Raw genomic sequence first — 23,975 nt, 5'->3', positions numbered from 1 at the left:
TGCCTCTCTCACCAGCAACATATTCTGGCTCAAACGTTTTTAAAAGAAGGCTGCTGAACATCTGCTGAGCAATTAATGGAATGCAGTAGTGTGCTATAACGGTCCCTGGGAAGGTATTAGCAATCCTGCTTATGAGACATGAAATGTTGCAAACAGTGGCCCTTTTCTCCTTCTTTTTTTTTTTTTTTTTTTTTTTTTTTTTTTTAATTTGTGTATTCTCCTGCCTGCAGGGGAAGAGAAGAGTGAAAGGCAATGGAGTTGGATGTTCTCCGTCAACTCCTCCTCCTCGTTGTGTTTTTTCATTTCCCCAGGTTTCTTCCTCTTTCTCCTCCCACCCATACATGGGAATGTGTTCGTTTCAATGTAATAAAAGAAACCATGGTACTGTCACAGGACACCGTTTCCCCACCCAACGTGTTGAGCTTTCTTTCTACGTATGAAACAACTCTCTCCATTGTCTTAGGAAATATAGTCTACCATCCCACTCCGTTCAATTACTTTTTTTCTTTTTTAAATCAGAGTTACAGCTAATTTAGAAATAATCTCCCACAGGCATAGGGCCCTCATATATTTTACTTCCTTGTCACAATCACGGAAGAGTCAGCCTTCACACAAACATTGTCTTTTGAATATAAAACACTGGCCAAGCGCCTCTGCACTTGAGGGCACTGCCCGTTCCCACACTACTGTGACAGACAAGGCTAAACACAATGTAGCAACGTTTCCAAGACGCCGCTACTGGGTCAGCCCTCGGTCCTCTCTTCCTCTCCTCTTCAAACTGGAGCTGATTATCCCCTAGAAACTAACGCAGTCTCTGAGCCAGTCATAACAGGAAGGTCAGTGATGCCAGTGCATGGGTTTGAAACAACGACGCCAAAAGGCTTACTATCAAATCTAACAGGGAAGAGCCAAGAACAGCCACCACGGCTGGAAGGCAACAGAATTGTTTCACTCTATCCAAACTGGCCCAGTTTAAGATCAGCCTTTTGCCTTGAACTGAATTTCTGTGGTTGCCGTTCTCTCATTCTTTGGCCAGCTCACTTCATACATATCTAGACTGAGTAGCAAATGGTCCATCAAGATCACAAATGCCCTGAGGTCAGTTGGCAGACCTGTGGCTGAGGGGTTGCTCCTGGAGGTGCTGCTTAATTGTCTCCTGTTTTCTTACATTTCTTTAGTCTCTTCAGGGCATTTTTATCAGTGACAGAATTCAGAAAGTGGCATTTCTTCATTTGCTTCCCGCCTGGCTTTCCCTGCTGATGGAACCTTCCTGAAGGCTGAGACTATTCCATCCAGAGACCACTGCTTCGCTCAGAGCAGGCAAGCACTCAATGGACGTCTGTTCAATGGACGAATGAGGATCTCAAGCTGTAGAATAGCAAGTCGGCCCACTCAGTCTTCCTTCCTCTTCAGAGTCATCATCTCCAAGTGACCCGGTTGGTCATACCTCTGCTCAAAGGTCTCCGTGGCTTCCCACAACCCAGCAAACTGCCCAGACTCTACCTCCATATCCCATGCTCAGAAATAGTGACTTCTAAATTTTCATTCTTTTAAGATAGTGGGATTTTTTCTTTGTTAACCAAAAAATTTTATGAATCCCTAATAAAGAATAAAGATAGGCCCTGGGTAGTTGGCTCAGTGGTAGAGTTTCAGCCCAGTGTGTTGATGACCTGGATTTGATTCCTGGTCAGGGTACACAGGAGAAGTGACAATCTGCTTCTCCACCCCTCCTACTCCTCCTTCTCTCTCTCTCCCTTTTCTCTTCTCACAGTCATGACTCAATTGATTCAAGCGAGTTAGCCCCGGCACTGAGGATGGCTCCATAGAGTTTCCACTTCAGATGCTAAAAATAGCTAGGTTGCCAATCAATGGCCCAAGATAGGCAGAGTATCTTGCTAGGTGGATCTGGGTTGGGGCACATGCAGGAGTCTGTTTCTCTTAGTCTCCCCTCCACTCAAATAAATTTTTTAAAAATGAATAAAGATAGAATATAAGCAGGAAAGAGGCCAACCTGCTCAGGCTTGTTGTAGACCAATGCACAGCTCTGGAATCTTCAAGAAACTAGATAATGAAATTGGAAACTGTTGCCATTTGTCCCCACTTATTCAGCATCCCTGAAGCCCTTGAGGCTTCCATGTTCCTTGGTGCTTTGGTCTTGGAATATCTCTGTCATTTAATTCTATGTATAGATCTATCTCCTCCAAGATGCTTTCCTGTATCGTTTTGACTGGGCACAATTTATCCCTGCTTTCAATTTCCTATACAACGTTGTTAGTTGTTAATGGTACAAGGAGTAAAAAGAAAAAAGGCATGCACGCACGCGCACACACACACACACACACACACACACACACACACACACACACACACTAGCTTACTGTCTGACAAGCACTACTCTGGGTGCATTATTTGAACTTAATCCTCACACCAGGGGCCCCCAAACTTTTTACACAGGGGGCCAGTTCACTGTCCCTCAGACCGTTGGAGGGCCAGACTATATAAAAAAAACTATGAACAAATCCCTATGCGTACTGCACATATCTTATTTTAAAGTAAAGTAAAGGGAACAAGTACAATATTTAAAATAAAGAACAAGTAAATTTAAATCAACAAACTAACCAGTATTTCAGTGGGAACTATGCTCCTCTTACTGACCACCAATGAAAGAGGTGCCCCTTCCGGAAGTGCGGTGGGGGCCAGGTAAATGGCGTCAGGGGGCCGCATGCGGCCCGTGGGCCATAGTTTGGGGACCCCTGCCTCACAACAATCCCACCAACACAGGTGTTATTGCCATCTTTAAGCCACAGAGAAATTAAGTCTCTTCTCGAGGTCTATATAGTGAGTGATAGGGTCAGATGGAAACTGATGGTCTGGCTACAAGGCTGCAACATCCGAGCACTCAGACATACTCCACCACCTCCCTGTATGAGGATTTGTGCATTTTACTCACTGAGATAACCCCGATGGCCCATTTCCCACCCATGGTACCGCCGCCATGGCTACAGCCAACTTCACCACACCACAAGCAGATTCTATGTAGTTTGAGGACAAAGACCATTTCCTACTGCCCCTTACATTCTGTGCAGCACCAGCATAGTACTCTGCAAAAATAAATGCTCAATAAATATGGTTAATTTAACTTAGTGCTAATATAGCATAATGTTTTCTATTTCTATTTACTTGGTATTACCTGAATTATCATTGAGACTTGTATACAGTCCCAAGAGGAGGACTTCTCCCCCTACCTTTTACAGGTGCGGGGACAAAACTCAATGACATTATTAATCATAAGATCATGACCAACCCGGGGGTTTAGTCCCTGTACCATTCTTAAGTCCCAGCTATTTCCGCTGCACTACTTTATCTCAAAACTTCCAGACAAGAAAACTGTTTCTAACATGAATGATTTGAAAAGAAGGTTTTGCAGAAAAACAAGGAAAAAGTTATTGGTAGAATTAACTTTATTTTCAAGATTTCTTTTCAGATGAAGTTTGCTATCTTTTGAGAACTATATGTATTTAGGTGAGCCCCTAACACTTTTGTCAGGGACTAAGAAAAGTCACTTTATTCTTTTGCCTTCTGGGTCCCCATTAAAGCAAAAGTACCAAGAAGGGAACCTCCAAAGAACGATGCCCTATTTCTGATAAGGAGAGGCAGCAGCTAGACTTGTTACAATGAAACAATAGACTGGGATCCCCTGCCAGAGCCTCTAGTGAGCAACCAGGGAAATGCACACCGACCTGCTGTTAAGTGGGCCTCGTGGACGAGGACTTGGATCCCGGGTTTCAGCTCAAAGTGCACCGAGTTCTGGTTGAGCTTGTGGATCAGTAATTCTGATATCTGAAAGAAGAAGCATCATAGTGAGTGCCACCAAATTTGTCACACCTGCTCTCTAAACAAGAGTGCAGAGAAATATTTATTGTATTTACCAAGGCATTCCCACTAGTATGCCTATGAATTATATACATGAGTTTTAATATGATTTTGAGTTTGTATTACAGCATGTGCAGAAATAATTATTTTAAAGCGTGACTTGACTTTAAATCCTAAATGCTACAAAACAGAACAAATTATTAGTAAATTAAATAATTTTTGCAAATAAAACTTATCCTGTGTTAACTTATAAAAGTCACCCTAAGTTTTTTTTTTTAAATTTGGTTTTACACAGACCTTAAAATAAGTAGGTATGTACAATTTATACATTGTGGTGAGATTCATATACATTTCTTATTTCCTAATAGACTCTACCTTATTCCTTCCTATGGCTTCCACCCCTACCCCAACTCATGCCCTGTAGCTTTCACAGAATAGGTACTTTATAAATATTCATTGAATAACAAATATATAGTTCTTCTAAAATAATAAGTTATACAGTTGAAACAAAGTACAACAATTTGGGCTGACCCTTGTTTCATGCTTATGAACTTCAGCTAACCGATCCTCGGGCTGACATATGTCCTACACAGATGCAGAGAATTCTGGCCACAGAGTATTTAATCCCAACATGGGGCAAAGAACCTTGCTTGGGTAGTTACAGTATAAGGTAAGGTTCTAAAGACAAGTTAAAGTTCTGTTCATTGGAAGAAAAGTACAAAACCACTTCCATTTGCTTAGTCTCACTTACCTTTTTGAGCAAATTCTAAAAATCTATCCCCATACCTCAATTAATTTTATCTGGTCTCCTTGTCTTATTTTTAATATTCTAATCGTCAATTCGGTATTTTATTTATGTTGCTTTTCAGTTTAATTAAATGCTTCCTGACCATGATTCTACTAAATTCTCATTTTTCTTTTCTTTTACATTTGTTGAATCCCATGGAGTCCACTGAGTTGCAGAAATGACACCTCTGATATTTTTATCAGTTGAGCAGGGTCAGACGGCTTTGTTTGGAAGCAGGGCATCCCTTCCAGAAGCCCCTGGTTGGTGAGTGAACCGACTGCCTGCAGATGAACTTCTTGGCTTACCAGCCAGAGCTTCGAATGGCTGTCGCTGACCCGTGGCGATGCACATGGGATCCAGTGCAAGCTCAGCCTCTCTAATGTTTTCATTTGGCAAACCATGCAGAAAAACAAGGTTGCAATAAAATTATATTGAACACAACTTTATTCTCTATATTAGGCTATTCTTTTTCTATCCTGGGCACTGGGCATCTTTTATAACCCTCCAGGTTTACAGAAAGAGTGGAATTCTAACACAGACTGTGGAATGCTTTTCCTTTGTGCTCTCTCTAGATTGTTGCAATATATGAGTTCCTATTCTACCTTATTCTTATCATCCAATTCGGTCAATCAGAAAAGCTTTGGTCATGAAATACACACATGTACCCACATACAAATGTGTAAGTGTATTTGAAATATATATAACCATGTATATATTAAATAAATAAGTTTGTCTACATACTATATAGATGTCTACATATATGTACTTACATTTACAGAAAAGAAAATATTTTGGCTCAAATAGGAAAGACTTGTCAGAAGCAATTAAGGAATCGCCCTGGGTTGTAGAGTCTATCATGTGGACACAAGGTAACTATATAGTCACAAGAGAAGGGATAAGAAATATATATTACTTCAAGCATTTGAAAAATCTTTCTTTTCCAACCTCTTGAAGTGATATATATTTCTTATTCTTAAGCATTTTTTTTCCTTCAAGTAAGAGACATAAATAACTAAACCAGAAAATAGAGTGAATCAGAACAACATAGTTCTAATTTATAATCTTCAGGAGAGTCTTTTGGGAATATAATTAACCTCACAGATCTGTTTTCATTTATAACATTGCTTCATTGGTTTATCTGTATCATTCATAACATTAAGCAGGCCATGAAAAATAATCCAGTGGCAGGAAGGATGTTTCATGTATTTAATTTGTATCAAAGGATATACAATGAAGAACATATAGTTTATGGGAAAGAAATTACGTACAAAAATAAAACTAAATAAAATTTATATTGTGTATGAGAATAATATCAACTAGAATCATGTATTTCTCCACTCAAATAAATGAGTATGAAACTGTTGACAGATTTGGACAGTATTTTAAATGTTTTTCCTGCCACCTGCAGAAGTGTTCATCCTGTATGGTTTATATCTGCATTGTCATCAGATCGATTGTTATGTATGTGTTTTAAGTATATTATCTATACACTGAATAATTCATATTGGTAAGGTTGCATATTTCCCATTATTTTTTCTACCTCAGAATATTTTAGGTGTTAGTGCTGGTATCCTCTTAGGAAGGAGCATGGAGCTTAAAGGATATACCTAAGTATACCCAGTTAATATTTGAAGAGTTGAGACTAGACTAAAATATTGTTTTACACTGAATCCTAGGCCATTTCCATCAAAAACATTGTCCTTTAACCAGCTGATGAAGAAAGAGAACAAAAGACATTTGGAAAGAGGTTGGCGGCAAAGCAGGTTTAGGAGGTTTTAAGAAATGCATTCTGTTAATTATACTGCCATCTTTTATTCACCTGTGAGGGCACAACTTGGAACACCAGTGCCATGTCAGATGACCAACACGAGCTGCAGGAAGAGGCAAAACTCCTAACACTATCACCAGGACTACCGCTGTCTGCTCATTGGTTATAATACGTAACATATGGGAGAGTCTTTGGCTGTGAAGAGAGTAGAAGAAATGGAATCTACAGGAAGGTGTGGTGGCAGCCTAATGAGAAGGATAAAACCGTGCATGATAAGGAATCAAGGGAAACAATGTGTGCTTGCTGCGAGATTGGACCCGCTGAAGCAAGCTGAATTTAATTTTCTTTTCTGTCCAGTGAAAGTGCATCGCCTTAGCAAATTTCATTTATGCTTTGTGTTGTCACCCTCTTCTGCTGCTCGCCTACACAGTCCATTTTCAGTTCTCCTTCAGCTAAATAATCATGACCAAAGGAACAACACATTATTCTTGGCATCTGCCAAGAATGGTAGAATATGCCTGTGATTCAACTATAACTCACACTTAACGTAAAGTACCACTTAAGACAGTGGGGACACAATACAATAAAAATACTTGGAATGTTACCACCAAACGATACAGTGAGAGAGACTTGTTAAAGGGAAGACATCTATTCTTTTCTTATCTTCCTCACAAAGTATGACATTTAAGTGTAGCAATGAGAGTAAGCGAGGTGAGGCTGAAGGCACAATGTTAAGAATCTCAGGAGGTGCCCTGGCCAGTTGGCTCAGCGGTAGAGCATCGGCCTGGCGTGCGGGGGACCCGGGTTCAATTCCCGGCCAGGGCACACAGGAGAAGTGCCCATTTGCTTCTCCACCCCTCCGCCACGCTTTCCCTCTCTGTCTCTCTCTTCCCCTCCCGCAGCCAAGGCTCCATTGGAGCAAAGATGGCCCGGGCGCTGGGGATGGCTCTGTGGCCTCTGCCCCAGGCGCTAGAGTGGCTCTGGTCGCAACATGGCGATGCCCAGGATGGGCAGAGCATTGCCCCCTGGTGGGCAGAGCATCGCCCCTGGTGGGCGTGCCGGGTGGATCCCGGTCGGGCGCATGCGGGAGTCTGTCTGACTGTCTCTCCCTGTTTCCAGCTTCAGAAAAATGAAAAAAAAAAAAAAAATCTCAGGAGGTGAACTTTGTTCGTGTCTATTTCTTGCTCAAACTGCAGGTAGGCAGTGGGGCTCTGCTCATTACGATCACACAGTGATAACAGGCTGGAGAAGCAGCGCCCTCAAATGTTCCATTCACTACACCCTAGGAGGGCAAAGGAGCTCTCCACAGTTTGCTGATCGGATTTGGATACTTCAACTTGGAAGTGACACATCACTTCAGCTCCCAAGTCATTGGTCAGAATTAGTCACATGGATCTTCCAACAGAAGAGAATTACGGGTACAGCCCTACCGTTTATCTAGAAGGCAGTAAGCTGAAAATATGTAGTCAACAGTGGTGCAAGTTACCACACAAAGAACACATTCAACATCTAAACAATTTTTAATTAAAAAAAAAACAAAACGGAAAAACACATGCTCAAATTCTTAGAATATTAGTGTCAGTTGCTGAAATATGAAAAAATGGAAGACAGAGTAGTTGATAAATTTATAAAACATGTAACACGGCCCTGGCCTGTTGGCTCAGTGGTAGAGTGTCGGCCTGGCGTGCAGAAGTCTGGGTTCGATTCTCGGCCAGGGCACACAGGAGAAGCGCCCATCTGCTTCTCCACCCCTCCCCCTCTCCTTCCTCTCTGTTTCTCTCTTCCCCTCCTGCAGCCGAGGCTCCATTGGAGCAAAGATGGCCCGGGCGCTGGGGATGGCTCCTTGGCCTTTGCCCCAGGCGCTAGAGTGGCTCTGGTCGCAACAGAGCGACGCCCCGGAGGGGCAGAGCATGGCCCCCTGGTGGGCAGAGCGTCGCCCCCTGGTGGGTGTGCCGGGTGGATCCCGGTCGGGCGCATGCGGGAGTCTGTCTGACTGTCTCTCCCCGTTTCCAGCTTCAGAAAAATACAAAAACAAAACAAAACAAAACAAAACATGTAACACAAAGAAGTGGTACAATATGAAAGTATAGATTCAAAATGGGTTTTGGCATATATACTGATGGTAAAGCTATACTGGGCTAAAATATTAGTGTTTATCTCTGAAGTTGGTGGAAGAAATGCAAACCCTACTGACTATAAATAGCATTCTGGAGCCATGCTTAGAGAGAGACTTGCCTAGAATGACCATGGAGCTGACCTAGCCCATCAATCCTGATCCTGCTACATTATTAAGGTCCCTTCAAATAGCAGTTGAAGAATCCTCTTTTTGGATTAGACTGAGGAAGATCTTCCCCAATCACCCAGTTTATGGGGAAAGCAATGCAGCCAAATACTAATTCTAGTTAACACTAGCTCACCTAATTCTGTTTTTTCTTAGCTCAAAAGAATCAGCTTGATTACAGTGCCCGAGAAGTTTCCTGGGTGACATGACGAAGAAACAGATTGGCCATACATAATATATACTTTCTCCTCTTGTATTCAACATCACCCCTTCTCAACTCTGTCTCCTTTGCCATATTACTTTTGGTCCAACTCTTCCCTATGATACTATTAATTATAGTTTCTTGCTTTATTGCAAGAAACTTGGGAACACCAGGGTATTTCTATGGTTCAACACCCCACGTTAACAAATCCAGACAGGGTAAACCAGGGGTCCCCAAACTATAGCCCGTGGGCCGCATGTGGCCCTCTGAGGCCATTTATCCGGCCCCCACCGCACTTCTGGAAGGGGCACCTCTTTCATTGGTGGTCAGTGAGAGGAGCACAGGATGCCTCCACATCCTGTGGAGTACATCCTGTGCTCCTGGAGTCCTGTATGTGGCAGCACTCACGTACAGTACTACTTCCAGTGATGCGGGATGCACACATCATGGCTCCGGAAGCGTGTCATATCACTTGTTACGGCTAGCAGTGACAAATATGGAACTGGACATTGGCCATCTCATTAGCCAAAAGCAGGCCCATAGTTCCCATTGAAATACTGGTCAGTTTGTTGATTTAAACTTACTTGTTTTTTTATTTTAAATATTGTATTTGTTCCCATTTTGGTTTTTTACTTTAAAATAAGATATGTGCAGTGTGCATAGGGATTTGTTCACAGTTTTTTTTATAGTCCGGCCCTCCAATGGTCTGAGGGACAGTGAACTGGCCCTCTGTGTAAAAAGTTTGGGGACCCCTGGGGTAGACTATGTGGGCATATAAAAATAGTCTGAAAATATTAATTATATTTCAGAAAGAATGTTTACTTCCTTCGAACACTGCCGACACACGGTTCCCCTCTCCAAGGTGCCTTTTCCTTCCCTGACTTCTGGATTCTGCATCTGTCGTCAGGTGAATAGGGGAACCCAAACAACCTCGGAGGGCTGACGTGTTTTCCACAGTCTTTTTGTTCTTTGTTAAGTGTTTTCATGCCCCTTAAGGATTCTGCAAGACAACCTGTAGGCAACCTATCTCGCCAGCAGAGCATCACAAACAACCTTGACAGAGCAGGATGGTCTTTCCTCCCCTGAGGAAGCCAGGCTCAAATCTGCTTGCTTCTGATGACTCAGAGTGCAGGATTGGGGGGGGGGGGAGTAAGGGCTCTACATCTAAGCAGCTGGCCTCAGGGGAGCAGGAGGTGCTATCCCTGATAAGGCCAGCAAAGGGCAAGCAGCCTCTTCCCACTCACTGGAGATCTGAAATAAAGACTGGCAGAACCCTCCCAGAACAAGGTCACTTGATTAACCCAGCCCACGTTACTTGATAACAAGGTCAAGTACTTCTCACTGTGAGGGATTTTCAATTTATTTCACAGACCAGATAGCTCAGTCGAAGCCAGCATCCCTCACCCCTGGGAATGCTATTTGAGGAAGCCGAGGCAGGAGAGCCAAGAGCCCTTTGCTGAGGCCCTGCCCCTTGCAGTCTTCAGGGACTATTCAGCCAGGGTCCCACTTCTTCCCCTGCAGGGGGTCCTATGTGTATATTTACAAGAAAGGGGCCCAGGCATTAAGAGAGGAGATAAAGTCAGCCCTTCCCAGTTCCATCTGACATTCACAGTGCAGCCTTCAAACAAGAAGGAGTCCTCTCTGTTGTCTGGTTTTGCTTTGAATTCATTTAAAATTTCTGTGTAACTTATTACAAAGGAAGTCAGTTGCTTTTGCCTGCCTGGTGTTCCTTCTCTCTTGCCCACATTTTCATTGAAGAACCACGTCATTTTCCATCTCAGTCCATTTGATTTGGGAGAGGCCCCTATACCCGATTCAAGGAGGGTAGAACACATCAGAGTTGACAATCTAGCCCTTTGATCACGGGGCTAGTTAAGAGATCCCTGCTTCACCCAAGTCAGCCCAGTGGAAATTGTCAACTTGGGGCTCTTGTGATGCAGTTGGGGCGGGGTTGTCTTCCGCATGGGACTGACAGGCTGACTAAACAGAAGCTGGGACCTCCTGGGGCCGGTCTTGCTTTCCTACGTGTTGGCTTCATTCTTAGGTAGAATTCCCATGTGGGACCAAAGAAGAGGAATGGAAAAAGAAGGAGCGATAAAGAGAAGGGCGTAATTTGATGATGCTTTTGAGTAGCTCTGAATTCATCCATGCCCAAACTATATAGTTAGATTTCTCAACTAAATAAGCTCAGAACTTCACTTTTCCCCCTAAATGTGTTTGAGTTAGACACACACACACACACACACACACACACACACACACACAAAACAAAGCAGAACATCTTTCATTCATTTCCTGGTACAACAGTGTTGATGTTTTTGGGCCTACAGAAGTAGAGTGGTCCCCAAATCCATGTCTGCAGCATGTGGAGGGGGTGCCCAGAGGGTGGAGGGAGAGGACCAGTCTTGACTGTTAGTTGCAGAAACAGACAGAACTAGAATCTCATTCTTCCCAGTGAGTTGTTTGGCCCCAGGCAAGTCACATCTCTACCTGGGGGCCCAAATTCCTTCATTTTACAAGTGACTGAGTCAGGGAGAAGGATCAAAGGAGCCCTCTTTGGAGGAAAACTACAGGTGTCTGCTGGGCTGCCCCCCTTTTACAGGTGCTTGACACAGGCTCAGTTATGTTGATTTCTAAGATTTTTTATTATTGTTTATTCATTTTAGAGAGGGGGAAAGAGAAAGAGAGAGAAAGTAGGCAGGAGGAGCAGGAAGCATCAAACCCCATCTGTGACTTGACCAGGCAAACTCGGGGTTCAGAACCAGTGACCTCAGTGTTCCAGGTTGATGCTCATCCACTGCGCCACCCCAGGGCAGGCAGCTGTGTTGATTTCATTACTGCATTTTTTAATGAGGCACATAATGCTCTTCTCCCCAGCTAAGATAGTGACCTTATGTACCGTGTGTATCTTTGGTTTGGGCACTGCATTTAGCTTAGCTTGCATCCTGAATAAGGCTGATACGCTGGCACATTCTTTAAACAGTTACAATCTCTAGCTTGGTCCTTTGTTTTCCTTTAATGCTATTAATCTGCATGATAACTTAGATGTGTCATCCTCTCTCCAGTATAGCCATTCATATGTGTTCTTTCTGTTTCTTACTGACCTTGTTCTCTTCCATAATTTCACTCATTAATCTTTTTTTCCCCTTACTCCCACCATCCTCTTTTCCAATACATGCCCTTGACTATATCAAACAATCTTAAATTATTTTTGCATTTTCCACATTTTCTTCTCCTAAATGGCCATAAATCTAACCCTCATCCATTTACCATTTATTGGGTATCTACTATAAGAAATGATACTGCTTTGCTGTATCATTTCTATAATGGTATCCCAAACACGCTTTGAGACGGGTATTATAGATTGTGTGCCTTTGGCTGAATTATTTAACTTTTCAGGTCCTGTTTTCTTCATCTACAAAATATATACAATGACTATCTGAGCTGAACCTAGAAACCTGGTTTACATGGCTCCAAACCTGTGCTCTTTCTAACAAAGTAGCTGGATGCCCTACAGATAAACCAAATACTAAGTCACATAGTCTTCAAAGAAGCCAGCTGCGCTCAGGTCTCTGATTAATGGTTTATCAATACCTGGAACCAGGCGACCTCGGGACCATCACTCGGTTCTCTGAGAATGCCTTTGGAGGAGGCACTCAAACAAGACAGAGACTCAAGGGAAACAAGAAGTCCAGAGAAAACCATCAACACAAGATATATTCCTAAACAAACACAAGGTGTTTCCTGGAACATACAGAAGGTGTTTCCCTTCTGTCTCTTTTCCCTTCCAGGAAACATCCAGAATGTATTCAACTTTTAGAGAAAAATGGAAATCATAAGACATAGAGATGCACAGATGATGTGGTGGCTAGGGAATTTGCTGGCTCTGAACCCGGACCGTTCCGTCCTTGCAGAGATTGTATCTGGATTTCATAGACGCTCAGTAAGACTTGCAGAGGAGAGAAGGAGAGGCCTTAGCTAGAGATCATTTCCCTCTAGGTTCTCAGCATCAGGGCTGTAATAAAAACCCATTTGTTTTTCTCCTACTGAATCGCAGGGACAGGGAATCATTTGTAGAACACGATGGGGTGCTGAGTGGCCATGCTGAGCAAGGTCAGGTGCAGGTCTGATGGGCCATCAGTGCCCTCCCTCCAATGGCAGGCCACTAGGAAGAGGGGTCCAACAGGGCTTTCCATGACAGCTCTGCTCTTTATGACTTGCACATGGAGAAAATGACAGAGGTGACTGTTGGGCAGATAAAATATATTATGTTCACTTTGTTAAAGATGGCGCTGCCCACGTGGAAGCCTGTCACCCAGGAGATTGCTTGCGATGGGCGTGATTGTATTAATGTGTGTTGGGAGAGGGCTTTTGCACCAAAAAATTTTAAAAGGAAGAGAGATCACGTTGTTCTGGGAGAAGAGGGATTACATTCTAGGATCGAGATGGCGAACCTTTTTATAAAAACTGCCCACTTCTGCAGTGCTAGTCAACCTGGTCTCTCCTGCCCACTAGTGGGCGTTCCAGCTTTCATGGTGGGTGGTAGTGGAGCAACCAAACAGTGCTGCGATTCTAGGAGGAGCCCATGCTGTAGGAGAGCAGAGAAAGGCCACACGGAGGAAAGCAGAGGCAGCCAAGATGGAGAAATGCTGGGGAAGCCAGTCTGTGCAGAGTTTGTGCAGAGAGGAAGAGGTGGGGAACAGAGGTGAATAAGGCTAGTGAGCTAGAAACCTTTGATTCTAGGAAACTCGGATAAGTCAGTAGCTTTGTGAGCACTGAATGAGTGGGTTTTAGAGCCCAGTGTGTGTTTTTACTTGCCCACTGGGTACAAGCTAGGATTAAAGGTAATGTTGTTTCATTACCGACTGTCCGAATCAAATGCGAACCTGCATGGGCCAAGCAGCTGTGATGGCGGTCATGGCTACTGGCTCTACAGTGACTTTTCTGCTGAGGGAGAAAGTGGCAGTTGAAAGAAGGGTGTGTGCAAGGAGGTAGGTCATGATGTAATGTGGGGTTGTTGTTAATCAGGCTCCTACAAGGGTTTCTCAGTCATCATGGAAGACTACAGATCATAGGACTAAATTATGGGACTTTTCTAAGTAAATTGAAAAGCTCCCAGTCCGGGGATGGAAAATGCCAATATGTATTGTATGCCTCAGAGAAATCCTATTTTTAAAAATATATTTGCTAGAAAGAATTAAGAAACTGAAATCTGATTGTTTCTAATAGGGTAAGAAGACCAAGATTGATCATTTTAACTCAATGAATGGAGAAGAAGAACAAGGAAAAAAACAGTAACATAATAATAATCCCCACTATAGAGACTGGGGAGATTTTGAAATTAAAAGAAGGGGGGTGGGGAGGAAAAAGGATAAAAGAAGGCAGATGAGAGAGAGAGAGACACACACACACACACACACACACACACACACACACACACACTAATATTCCAGAGGTGGCGGAAGTGAGGACATGAACCCCAAATAGTCAGTGGTGGTTTCCTGGAACCAGCATTACTCATTTGTTACAACCACATAGTAGACCAGGGGTCGGGAACCTATGGTTCGTGAGCCAGATGTGGCTCTTTTGATGGCTGCATCTGGCCCACAGACAAATCTTTAATAAAAAAAATAATGTTAAAAATATAAACCATTTTCATGTATTACAATCCGTTCATTTCCTACTGCTCATGTTCATGGTTGCGGGTGGCTGGAGCCAATCACAGCTGTCCTCCGGGACAACACCAAATTTTTATTGGATAATGCATAACGTACACGGGTCGTTGTATGGCTCTCATGGAATTACATTTTAAAATATGTGGTGTTCATGGCTCTCTCAGTCAAAAAGTTTCCTGACCCCTGCTTTAGACCATCTTTACGTCGTGGTGGTAAAGAGGATTCATGACTTGTACAAAAGTTGCACCTTTTAGAAAGGAGTTCTGCCCATCCTGTCATTTAGCTCTCATGACACTGTTGGAATGAAAATAAGTAAAATAAGATACAAATAGGTTCAACGTCTACATCTTATTCAGCCACTTGCTCCCCCTACCCCCCCCGCTCAGTATCTTCCGCAGTTCATCACGTCAATGTGTGCTGATTAATCTGATTCGCTATAAACTCTAGGACTATTCCACAGAGTGGACATATCTGTAACCTCTCCACGGCCTGCAACACTCTCACATGTGTTTCATGCTGAAGCTGTAGTTAGGATTCCCAGATTATAAGAAGGAAATGGAGAACCAGCCAGCCCAAGGCTCCACAAACAGCCGGTGAGTCCCCTTGCTCTCAAGCCGAGGTCCCTTAGAGCTGTTGTCCTGGGGGGCAGACACCAGCGGGAGTGGGGTTCAGACCTCTGGGCTGACGCTGAATGTCACCTGGGGGACTCACCTGCTCCAGCTCCTCAGCTGACCTTCTGCTCTCTCCTGCTGGATCCTGATATGGCAAGACGAAGAGCTCGGCAGCCGTGGGTACGCCAGGGAGCACCGCCACCAGGATGTGGGGGCTCGGCACCCCCGTGGCCTGTGGGACAGACACAGAGGAGCATGTGAGTCCTGCAGGAAAGATGATGGGAAGGGACCACGTGTTTAGCAGGGTGTGTGGGCGGGGTGGGAAGAAGACACAAGGGGTTGGGGGTGGGGTGTACAAGCCACGTCCTGGGTCCCCGAAGGCAGGGACGTGAGAGCCCGCACTGGGCTACAGCGCAGGCTCCGGAGTCGGACGGTCCGAGGTTTGATCTCAGCTCCATCCCTGGGAGAACTTAAAACACTTTCCCTCCTCTGCCTACTTTCCCTCGAATAACAGGTGGGGATACTGGCCATACTTATAAAAGGGTGGTTTTGAGAATTAAAAAAGTTGCACATAAAATGTTTGCAGTAGTGCCTGGGGAGTTGCATGTCAGTTCTTCTTCCTACGGGACATCTCTCGTCAGTGGGCCGTGCCAGGGAGAAGACCCTCACTTACTAAACGTTATCATCGGCCCCTCACGCCTTAGCTGGCATGAACCCAGCCCCCCGTCCCCTCCGGGGCAGACTGGAGTTACTCCTTCAGATCGCCCAGTCACATCTTAATGACTCAACCTGATATAACCCCCCCCCCATCACTATCCTAAACTATCCTTATATAAAAAAAAGACTTAACAAGTGACATTCAGTGGAAGATTCTGTGGTAAAAAAGTCAACAGAGAAATCCCATTTGATGAGGCAGAGGCAACTGATTTTTTACCCAATTCTGTCATGTTATGAATAGGAAAAGTACAAATAATTTGACCCCAAGCTATACCCCTTATTGGCTTTATTAAGGTAAACTTGGCAATGTGGTGCTTTGGGACTTAAGAAAATGGCCAAAGAGAGGGTGGGGCACTAGGAATCAGGAGCTGGGTAACCAGGAAGTTTTCAAAACTGCCTCTGCCCGCTGCAGCCTGCGCTGAGGGAAGTTGAGCCCCTTATTCTGTATTGAGCTGATCAAGCTCTATGCCAGCCTAGAAATATTGATGAACAGTCATTTCTAGCCCACTGGACAGCTGGTGGAGAGGTGAAGGCCCGGGGCATCTGATCCCCAGACAATAAATGCGAAGAGAAATCAGCCTGGAAAAGCGGTCATTGCTGAGATAACGTCTGGTTGATAAGTCACATGGGGCCAACAGACAGCTGCCTGGGAGATAGATCTACAGGGACAGATTCCTAGAATGCTGCAGACTGAAGGAAGTGGGCAGTGGGTTCATTCAAGGGTGCAAGTCATTTGTCAGCAGAGGAAAGAAAGCAATTATCAACCAGAGCCAAACAGCTCCCAAGACAGAAGGGCCTATTCCAGTGGGGCCTGCAGTCTAGCAGCTGCGCCCCCTGGAGGCCATAATGTTTAGCCACCCATAATGTCATGGATGCTGAGAGTCCCGCAGAGGAAGGTGACAGGGCGAGTACCCAAAGGCACATGATGACACCCCTTCACCCCTTCTTCACCGCACTGCTCCACTCATCCCTGTCTCTCCATGTAGTAAAGCTAAGGATGGAAGTAGAGTGGAGTGGTTATGAAACCATGAAATCAAGCCTCAAACCTTGGGATTCTTACTCTCGGGCCAGAATTTTAACTGTATGACCTTGGATAAGTAACGTGTCTCTAAATTCAGTTTCCTCACCTGGAAAATGAGAATAATCATACTCTCTACATGCCAAGGTACTTTTTTTTTTTTTTTTTTAGTGATTAAATGCGTTAAAAATTTCAAAGCACTGAGAAGAGTCTCTGAAATATTGTAAGTGCTAAATAAATATCAGCACAAATAATGGAGTAAGTATGCGGAAGGCTGGCACTTGGCTAAAAGGTTGGATGCAAGGTCTGCTTTTTGAGCAGGGACTATCTGAATACCTCTGTCCCATAATTCACTGTGTCATGAGGCACCATGTACTGGGAGCAGGAAGGATGCGCGCGCGCCCACACACACACACACACACACACACAAAACCAACAAAACAAACAAGAAAAAACCTACATTAACTTTCCTTTGTGGTTAAGCAAAGACCAAGCCTCTCATCTCTGATTTTCTGGGTTTGTGCAATAAATCCAAGCAGGTCCACGAGAAGACATCCTGTTCTGATCATTCGTGAAAGTGGGCATGAACAGGGCAGTGTGTCCAAAAGGAGGCGTCCTCTCAAAACGTCAGTGACATTTGCTCAGAGAGGGATAAATCATGTCACCTGGTTATTTCCCCAGTAACCCCAGAAGCTGTGTTTCATATATAAAAACCCAGACACCAGACTCAGACCTTTCAATTCAATGTGTGTCTTCATTGCTTATCAGCTTCTAGGCACTAGGCAAGTTATTACACCTCTCTGAACCTCAGCTGCTTTGTCTACAAAATGAAGGCAATTAGACCTCCTGTCAGGGTGGTTGTAGGCGACAAATGCCTTTAAAAGAACTGGGACATAGAAGGATGACTAGCCATCCTGTTCTCAGTGCTCACTGTGCTCTGAGGCTTACAGTCCATGAGCTGGAACCCAGGGCGGCTCTAATTGGGTTCACCTGCTTCTTTCAGTATTAAGACACACAAAATCAGAACCTGATGTTATACTTACTAATGGCTCCTCCTGAACCCAGCTAACTGTCACAGATGCCCATGTTCTTCTCTAAGCAGAGTTGAGGACCACATGTGTGCTTACAGGTTCACAGTCCCCAAAGTATATAGGACATGTCTGCAAGCATCGAGCTCCTGTGCGATAGCAGACAGATCTCCCACGGTCCAGCTGTTTCCTGTCATTTCCTTACACAAGGATACCCTCAACAGGAAGCTCTTCCATGACAGAGAGAAAACGTGCCCAGGCAAGAGGAGGGGGAGTGTGCACTCACTTCCACCAGGGACTTTTTGATGACCCGACTGATGTCCCTCCTCCACTCAGGAATGTCCGGGTTGTAGTTGTCCAGGTTTGGAGAAAAGGACAGGCGAAGAGATCGAAATTCCTCTGGGGATACAACAGGAGGGTGATTCCTATAAGTCATATACCGTATTTCCCCACATACAAGACACTCCCATGTATAAGATGCACCTTAATTTTGGGGCACAAAATTTGGGGAAAAAAAAGTATTACATAAAGTTATTGAACTCAAGTTTTATTCATTATAAAATTCATACAACTCCTCATTACTGTCAAAACTCCCAGCCATTAGCTTCTCCTCACTTGTATCTGATGACGAATCACTGTCTTCAACAATGACCGCAAAAACAAGCATGAAAAAGTGGGAAATGCAAGTAAAAAAATCTACAACCACTGTATAAGACACACCCCAGTTTTTAGACCCCAAATTTTTCCAGAAATAGCACATCTTATTCATGGGAAGACATGGTAGTTTTCTCAAGAAGTGTGTCATACTTTGTATTTTACACAAAGCCCTAATGGAGGGCCTTCTCCCCCACAATCACCAGAAAGGCCCTACTAGAAGGAAAAGGCAATGTCCCACCCTTGCTCCTCGTTTTCTAGACCTAAGCCCTGGGCTCTGGCCCCTGCCTAGCTCCCCTGACTTTGCCTGTTGTCCCAGTTCTGGACTCTGCACTCCCGACATGCAATGACCTGGAGAGCCCCGAATGCATTTCCTATGACCCCGGGCCTTTGCACACACCAGCCCTTGCCTACCCTGCCCCATCCTTCCCACCTTCTATGCACGCAACAGTCAGGCTCTGACAGAATCCCTTCTCCCACCATGCTTTCATTTTCTTCTTTATGCTGTTTTGCACATACTTTCATTATTATTGTGTGATTGCATAATAATTATTATATCATTGCATGATTATTACCATAGTCATTCTGTTGCTATTTTGTGTTTGCATGAAAGTTTTATTCAACAGAACTTAAAGCGCCTTAGTTCAAGGGTTTTGTTGGTTGTCTCGGTCCTTCAGGAAGTAGGCGGGACTACCAACGCAAGGGTTTTATGAGGAGAATCTATGAGAGAAATGGAGGGAAAGCCAGAGGCGCTTGGAGCACCATCAGACTGTGATGCCTACATGACCCTTTAGCGGAAGAGGGGAGGAAGCATGGGTGATTGCTCTGCACACAAGGGAGGTTCCAAAAGACTGTTGGGGAGCCTTCTCGCCAAAGCCAGCCAGGGGAGTCCCCTGTGTCCCAGGAATGGATCTGCCTTAGCATTCTGTCTCCCCAGTCACTGGCTGGCATCACTCAGCATGGCGCTGGGTGGCACGGTTTCACAGTACTTGAGGAACTTGACTCAGCCCCATATTTGGCACATGGCTCCGCACTGCATTTAGAATAAAATTCAGATTCTTAGCCTGGCCTTCCTCGCCCTACACAATGCAGCGCTGACTCTGTGGGCTGCCCCGTGTCCCGCAGGCCTCCCTGCACTGCGGGGCGTGTCCTTCCCCGGGCTTCTCGGTCGGCCACGCCCCTCCCCACGTCAGCTCACTTCCATTTTCCCACATTCGAGCGTTCTCAACTCTTTCTGATCTCTCCAGGGAGAAGCCCTTCCCACCAGCCACTGAGGTGTCCTCCCTGTCACCAACTCAAACACCCTTGATCAAGTGACTCGACTTTTCCGTATTTCTTGCTGCTTAAACTATGTTGCTTCTGTCATCTGTCTCCTGGTGGGACGTAACCTCAGTGAGGCCCGTGTTCCTGGCTCTTTATGAAATAGGACCCTGTTCATGGTAGCTTTTTCAACTCTTATCTGAATAGAGTCAATTAATTAATAACTTTTCAGTTGAATAAATAAATGCATAAATTATAGAGCAGGCTCCCTGTAATTTCTGCTTTCATGATTTCACAAACATTTCTTTTTTGTCATAAGCAGGCCTTGCTGTTTCGGCAGAGATTCAGTGATATCAGCAATGCTGCTTACGCATTCAGGAAACATAACAGTCCACCTGCGTCTCCTAACAATGCTAACCACTCATCGGACACAGGCTTTGATGACTCTTATGTCATAAGGTGTGCATTAATGGCAACTGGCCTATTCCAAAGATGTGCTTTTCAAAGCTCGACAATTTTATGAGTCACTGGTTACCTATGTGAATACCACCCCCTCGGCACTGAGGGAGAAGGATGAAACACAGGTGAATTAGAAGCCTGGTCCATAGCAGCACCACAAAATCACTCAGAGTCCTAACTTTCACCTTCGAAGACAGAAGTTTATGTCATTTTCACTTTCTCTTATCGAACTGCCGAAACTGCATCGAAAAGGGAAGATGTTTATCTTAATAAGGGACACAAATGAGAAAAATGACGGAGCTCCCTCTGTCATTACTAGGCACACTAAACAGCAGAGCAGGAAGGGTTAGTAGCTGAGACAGCTAGAATGAAGTTGATGCAACAAACGGAAGATGCAGACAGGAATTCTACACATTGGCATCTTCCTTCCTTCCTTCCTTCCTTCCTTCCTTCCTTCCTTCCTTCCTCCCTCCCTCCCTCCCTCCCTCTCTTCCTTCTTCCCTTCTTCCCTCCCTTCCTCCCTCTTTCCCTCCCTCCCTCCATCCTCCCCCCCCCTTTTTTGTATTAAAAAGGCAAACCTGTGACTTGAGCAGAGTAAAGGACACAATGCCAATGAGGTTTTCTTCCCTCTGGTCTATTGTGTGGCTTTGGGTGGACAATCTTTCCTCTGTCAACTCCCCAAGTATGATGCCTCTTTCAACATGACCATGAGGGCCTTAATGGTCCCCTCAACTTGACAACATTTTTGGCGACATTCAGGTTTCTTCCTGACTGAAGGCCCCTGACCTCCCTTTTCTCAGAACATTGACTTTGGAAAACTTGGCGGTTGTAAATTTTTTCTCTGCCCCTTTGTGAGGTACATCTTCTGGAACCCAGGCATGGCTTTCTCAAGGGCCTGGGAACCAGCTCTTTGAAATGTAATCATCAAGGAAAACAGACCTGCTGCCGATAGGAGGGTAGGAGCCCGCCTTCCAGAGGCACCAATGAGCCCTCGCCATGGCCTAGTCACGCTGATGACCCCTGCACACCCAAATTCTCCAGTACTTTTCTTTTTTTTTTTTTTTCATTTTTCTGAAGCTGGAAACAGGGAGAGACAGTCAGACAGACTCCCGCCCGACCGGGATCCACCCGGCACGCCCACCATGGGGCGAAGCTCTGCCCACCAGGGGGCGATGCTCTGCCCCTCCGGGGCGTCGCCATGTTGTGACCAGAGCCACTCTAGCACCTGAGGCAGAGGCCACAGAGCCATCCCCAGCGCCCGGGCCATCTTTGCTCCAATGGAGCCTTGGCTGCGGGAGGGGAAGAGAGAGACAGAGAGGAAAGCGCGGCGGAGGGGTGGAGAAGCAAATGGGCGCTTCTCCTGTGTGCCCTGGCCGGGAATCGAACCCGGGTCCTCCGCACGCTAGGCCGACGCTCTACCGCTGAGCCAACCGGCCAGGGCTCCAGTACTTTTCTACCAGCCCAGCCCAGAGTGTGAAAATCTTCCTGCCTTTTGTTTTAGTGGAGTTCAATCTTGCCTAACTTCTTGGGTGGCAATTTGCCTTTAATATCTCACAAATGTCATTAAAATGTTCTGATCATACCTATGCAACTCTGGACAACTCATCTGAGGTTTGATGGTGCAGGGATTTGGTTAGAGGACGGGGGACCACTTCCCCTGCTCACGCTTCTAATGAAGAGGCCTTTTTCAATGAAGATGACACATTTGGTGGAGTGACGCTCTTTTGGATGATGCCTCTTGAGAAATTTTAGGAAGAGGAAAAAATGAACAGTAACAAGAGAGTAGAAAGTGTTTAGAAACATTCCCTTTGGATTCAGAGTCTTAGGCTCTGTTTATTACATTTATCTCCTATTTTCATTTGTAAAGCAAGGATAATTACAGCATATTTCTCATAACTCTGTCTCATATGTCTGTTCAATGAAACAGATCACATATATCAAGCAAGTGCTTAGAGTTAGTAGATGCTAGTGAGGGTTTCATTGACATTCATTACTGTCACTGCCCGCACCATATTTAGTATTGGATCTGTCACTAAACAGCACAATAACTTTAAGCCAATAATTTCCCACTTCTTGGCCACAATTTCCTATCTGAAAGATAACGAGTTGGATCATATAAGCTCAGAGCGTCTAGGTGTACAGTTTTCTCTGTAGTTTTAATGAAAAGGCTGCCGATAGGCTTAACCAACAGGGCATCTGAGGAACAAATGGATCTGTGGTCATTAGTGACACCTGTGACATCCAGGAAGAAGAGAGAGGAAAAAAGAGCAACAGATAGACAAGATGCGAGAGCCAGGTAGGTGGGGACATCTCAGAGCATAGGTCTTGGCTACAGGTGGTCTGTGTTGGAAGCCCAGGTCCCGCACTTACTAGTTGGGACAAGTTATTCACCCTTCTGAATAAAAGAGAGTAGTATCACTACCGCCCAACACTAGGGTTGTTATGAGGATTCAGTGCATTCTATGGCACAGAAAGGAGTAGAGAAGGAAAGAGAAGCACAGGTTGTCCTTTTGGACAATGGCCTGGCCAGAGCGTTGCCTCACTGACGGGACCTTGTGAGAAAAACCACAGCCCTGGTTTACTTTCACTTACTATTTGGACTTATCAAGCCTCGTGGTGGTGGTGGTGGTGGTGGTGGTGGTGGTGGTGGTGGTGGTGGTGGTGTTAGGGAACATTACAAAATCTGACATCCAGCTGCGCAAGGAATATCACCCTCAGATGTGTTCAAACAAATTACTTTTGGAATTTGAAGGTCAAATTGGTGAGATGAGAAATGAAAAACAGAACCTGCATCAGAATCAATTAATTATGGAATTGAAACAATTGTTTTTATCTGAACTACCAGCTGATGTCTGCCTGATGATCTATCTATCTATCTATCTATCTTTCTATTAATTCTCACTCCTTCCTTTTCTCCATCCCTTTTGTATTCTTTCTCTGCATCGTGTTTACTTTCCCTATCTCCTTTAAAATTCTTTTTTCAATTTCAATTTCCCATGATGCATATGCACCACTTCCGCATTAACAATAAAAGTTTACGTTTTTACCATCTACTAATACCGTGTAGTGCATCCATCTGAATATCATTCTATGCAGAAAAAACCTCCCCAAATGCGATCAACTTGTATAAACTGTTTCCTCAATCTCCCATTTTCAATCAATAATTCCACTTTTCCATTTTAGTCAATTTTCATTCCATCTAGTACTCTGACCATACTCAACTTCCCCAATGGATTATAAAACTGTTCTGTACAGAGACTTGTTCAAATCAATAGCCAGTCTATGACAATGCATGACACCTGCTTTTATGACCCTGCCATCTCTTTTAATCTAGTAGAATCTTTTTATGATACAGATTTGTGTAAAAGATTTTCAGGGTAGCTAGACATTGGTAGAGTCTTTTTAATAATCAAGACTTTTAAAATTGAACCTTATAGCCCTTACCAGTTAGCTCAATGGTAGAGTGTCCTCCTGGCATGTGGATGTCCTGGGTTTGATTCCCAGTCAGAGCACACAGGAGAAGCGACCATCTGCTTCCCCAACTCTTCCCTCCCCCTTCTCTCTCTCCTTTCTTTTCTCCTCCCTCCACCATGGCTTGGTTGTTTTGAGCAATTTGTCCCCGAGTGCCGAGGATGGCTTTGT

At 44.6% G+C, this 23,975-nt stretch overlaps 1 protein-coding gene across 6 annotated transcripts in view; it reads right to left on the bottom strand.

Annotated features, from left to right (window-relative positions):
- Positions 1-23,975, bottom strand: part of SORCS1 (sortilin related VPS10 domain containing receptor 1) — a 578,632-nt gene that overhangs the window by 18,658 nt on the left and 535,999 nt on the right. For all 6 annotated transcript variants that reach the window (XM_066354763.1, XM_066354758.1, XM_066354761.1 and 3 more), the window contains exons 22-24: positions 18,247-18,359; positions 15,298-15,429; positions 3,741-3,840 (exon numbers count right to left, since the gene is read on the bottom strand). In XM_066354763.1, coding sequence (XP_066210860.1) covers positions 3,741-3,840; positions 15,298-15,429; positions 18,247-18,359 — 345 coding nt within the window. The remainder of the gene's footprint in view (positions 1-3,740; positions 3,841-15,297; positions 15,430-18,246; positions 18,360-23,975) is intronic.

The sequence above is a fragment of the Saccopteryx leptura genome, chromosome 13, assembly GCF_036850995.1.
Source record: "Saccopteryx leptura isolate mSacLep1 chromosome 13, mSacLep1_pri_phased_curated, whole genome shotgun sequence".
In the NCBI taxonomy this organism is placed as follows: domain Eukaryota; kingdom Metazoa; phylum Chordata; class Mammalia; order Chiroptera; family Emballonuridae; genus Saccopteryx; species Saccopteryx leptura.
Note: the sequence above shows the minus strand (reverse complement) of the source record. Positions and strands in the feature narration are given on the sequence as shown.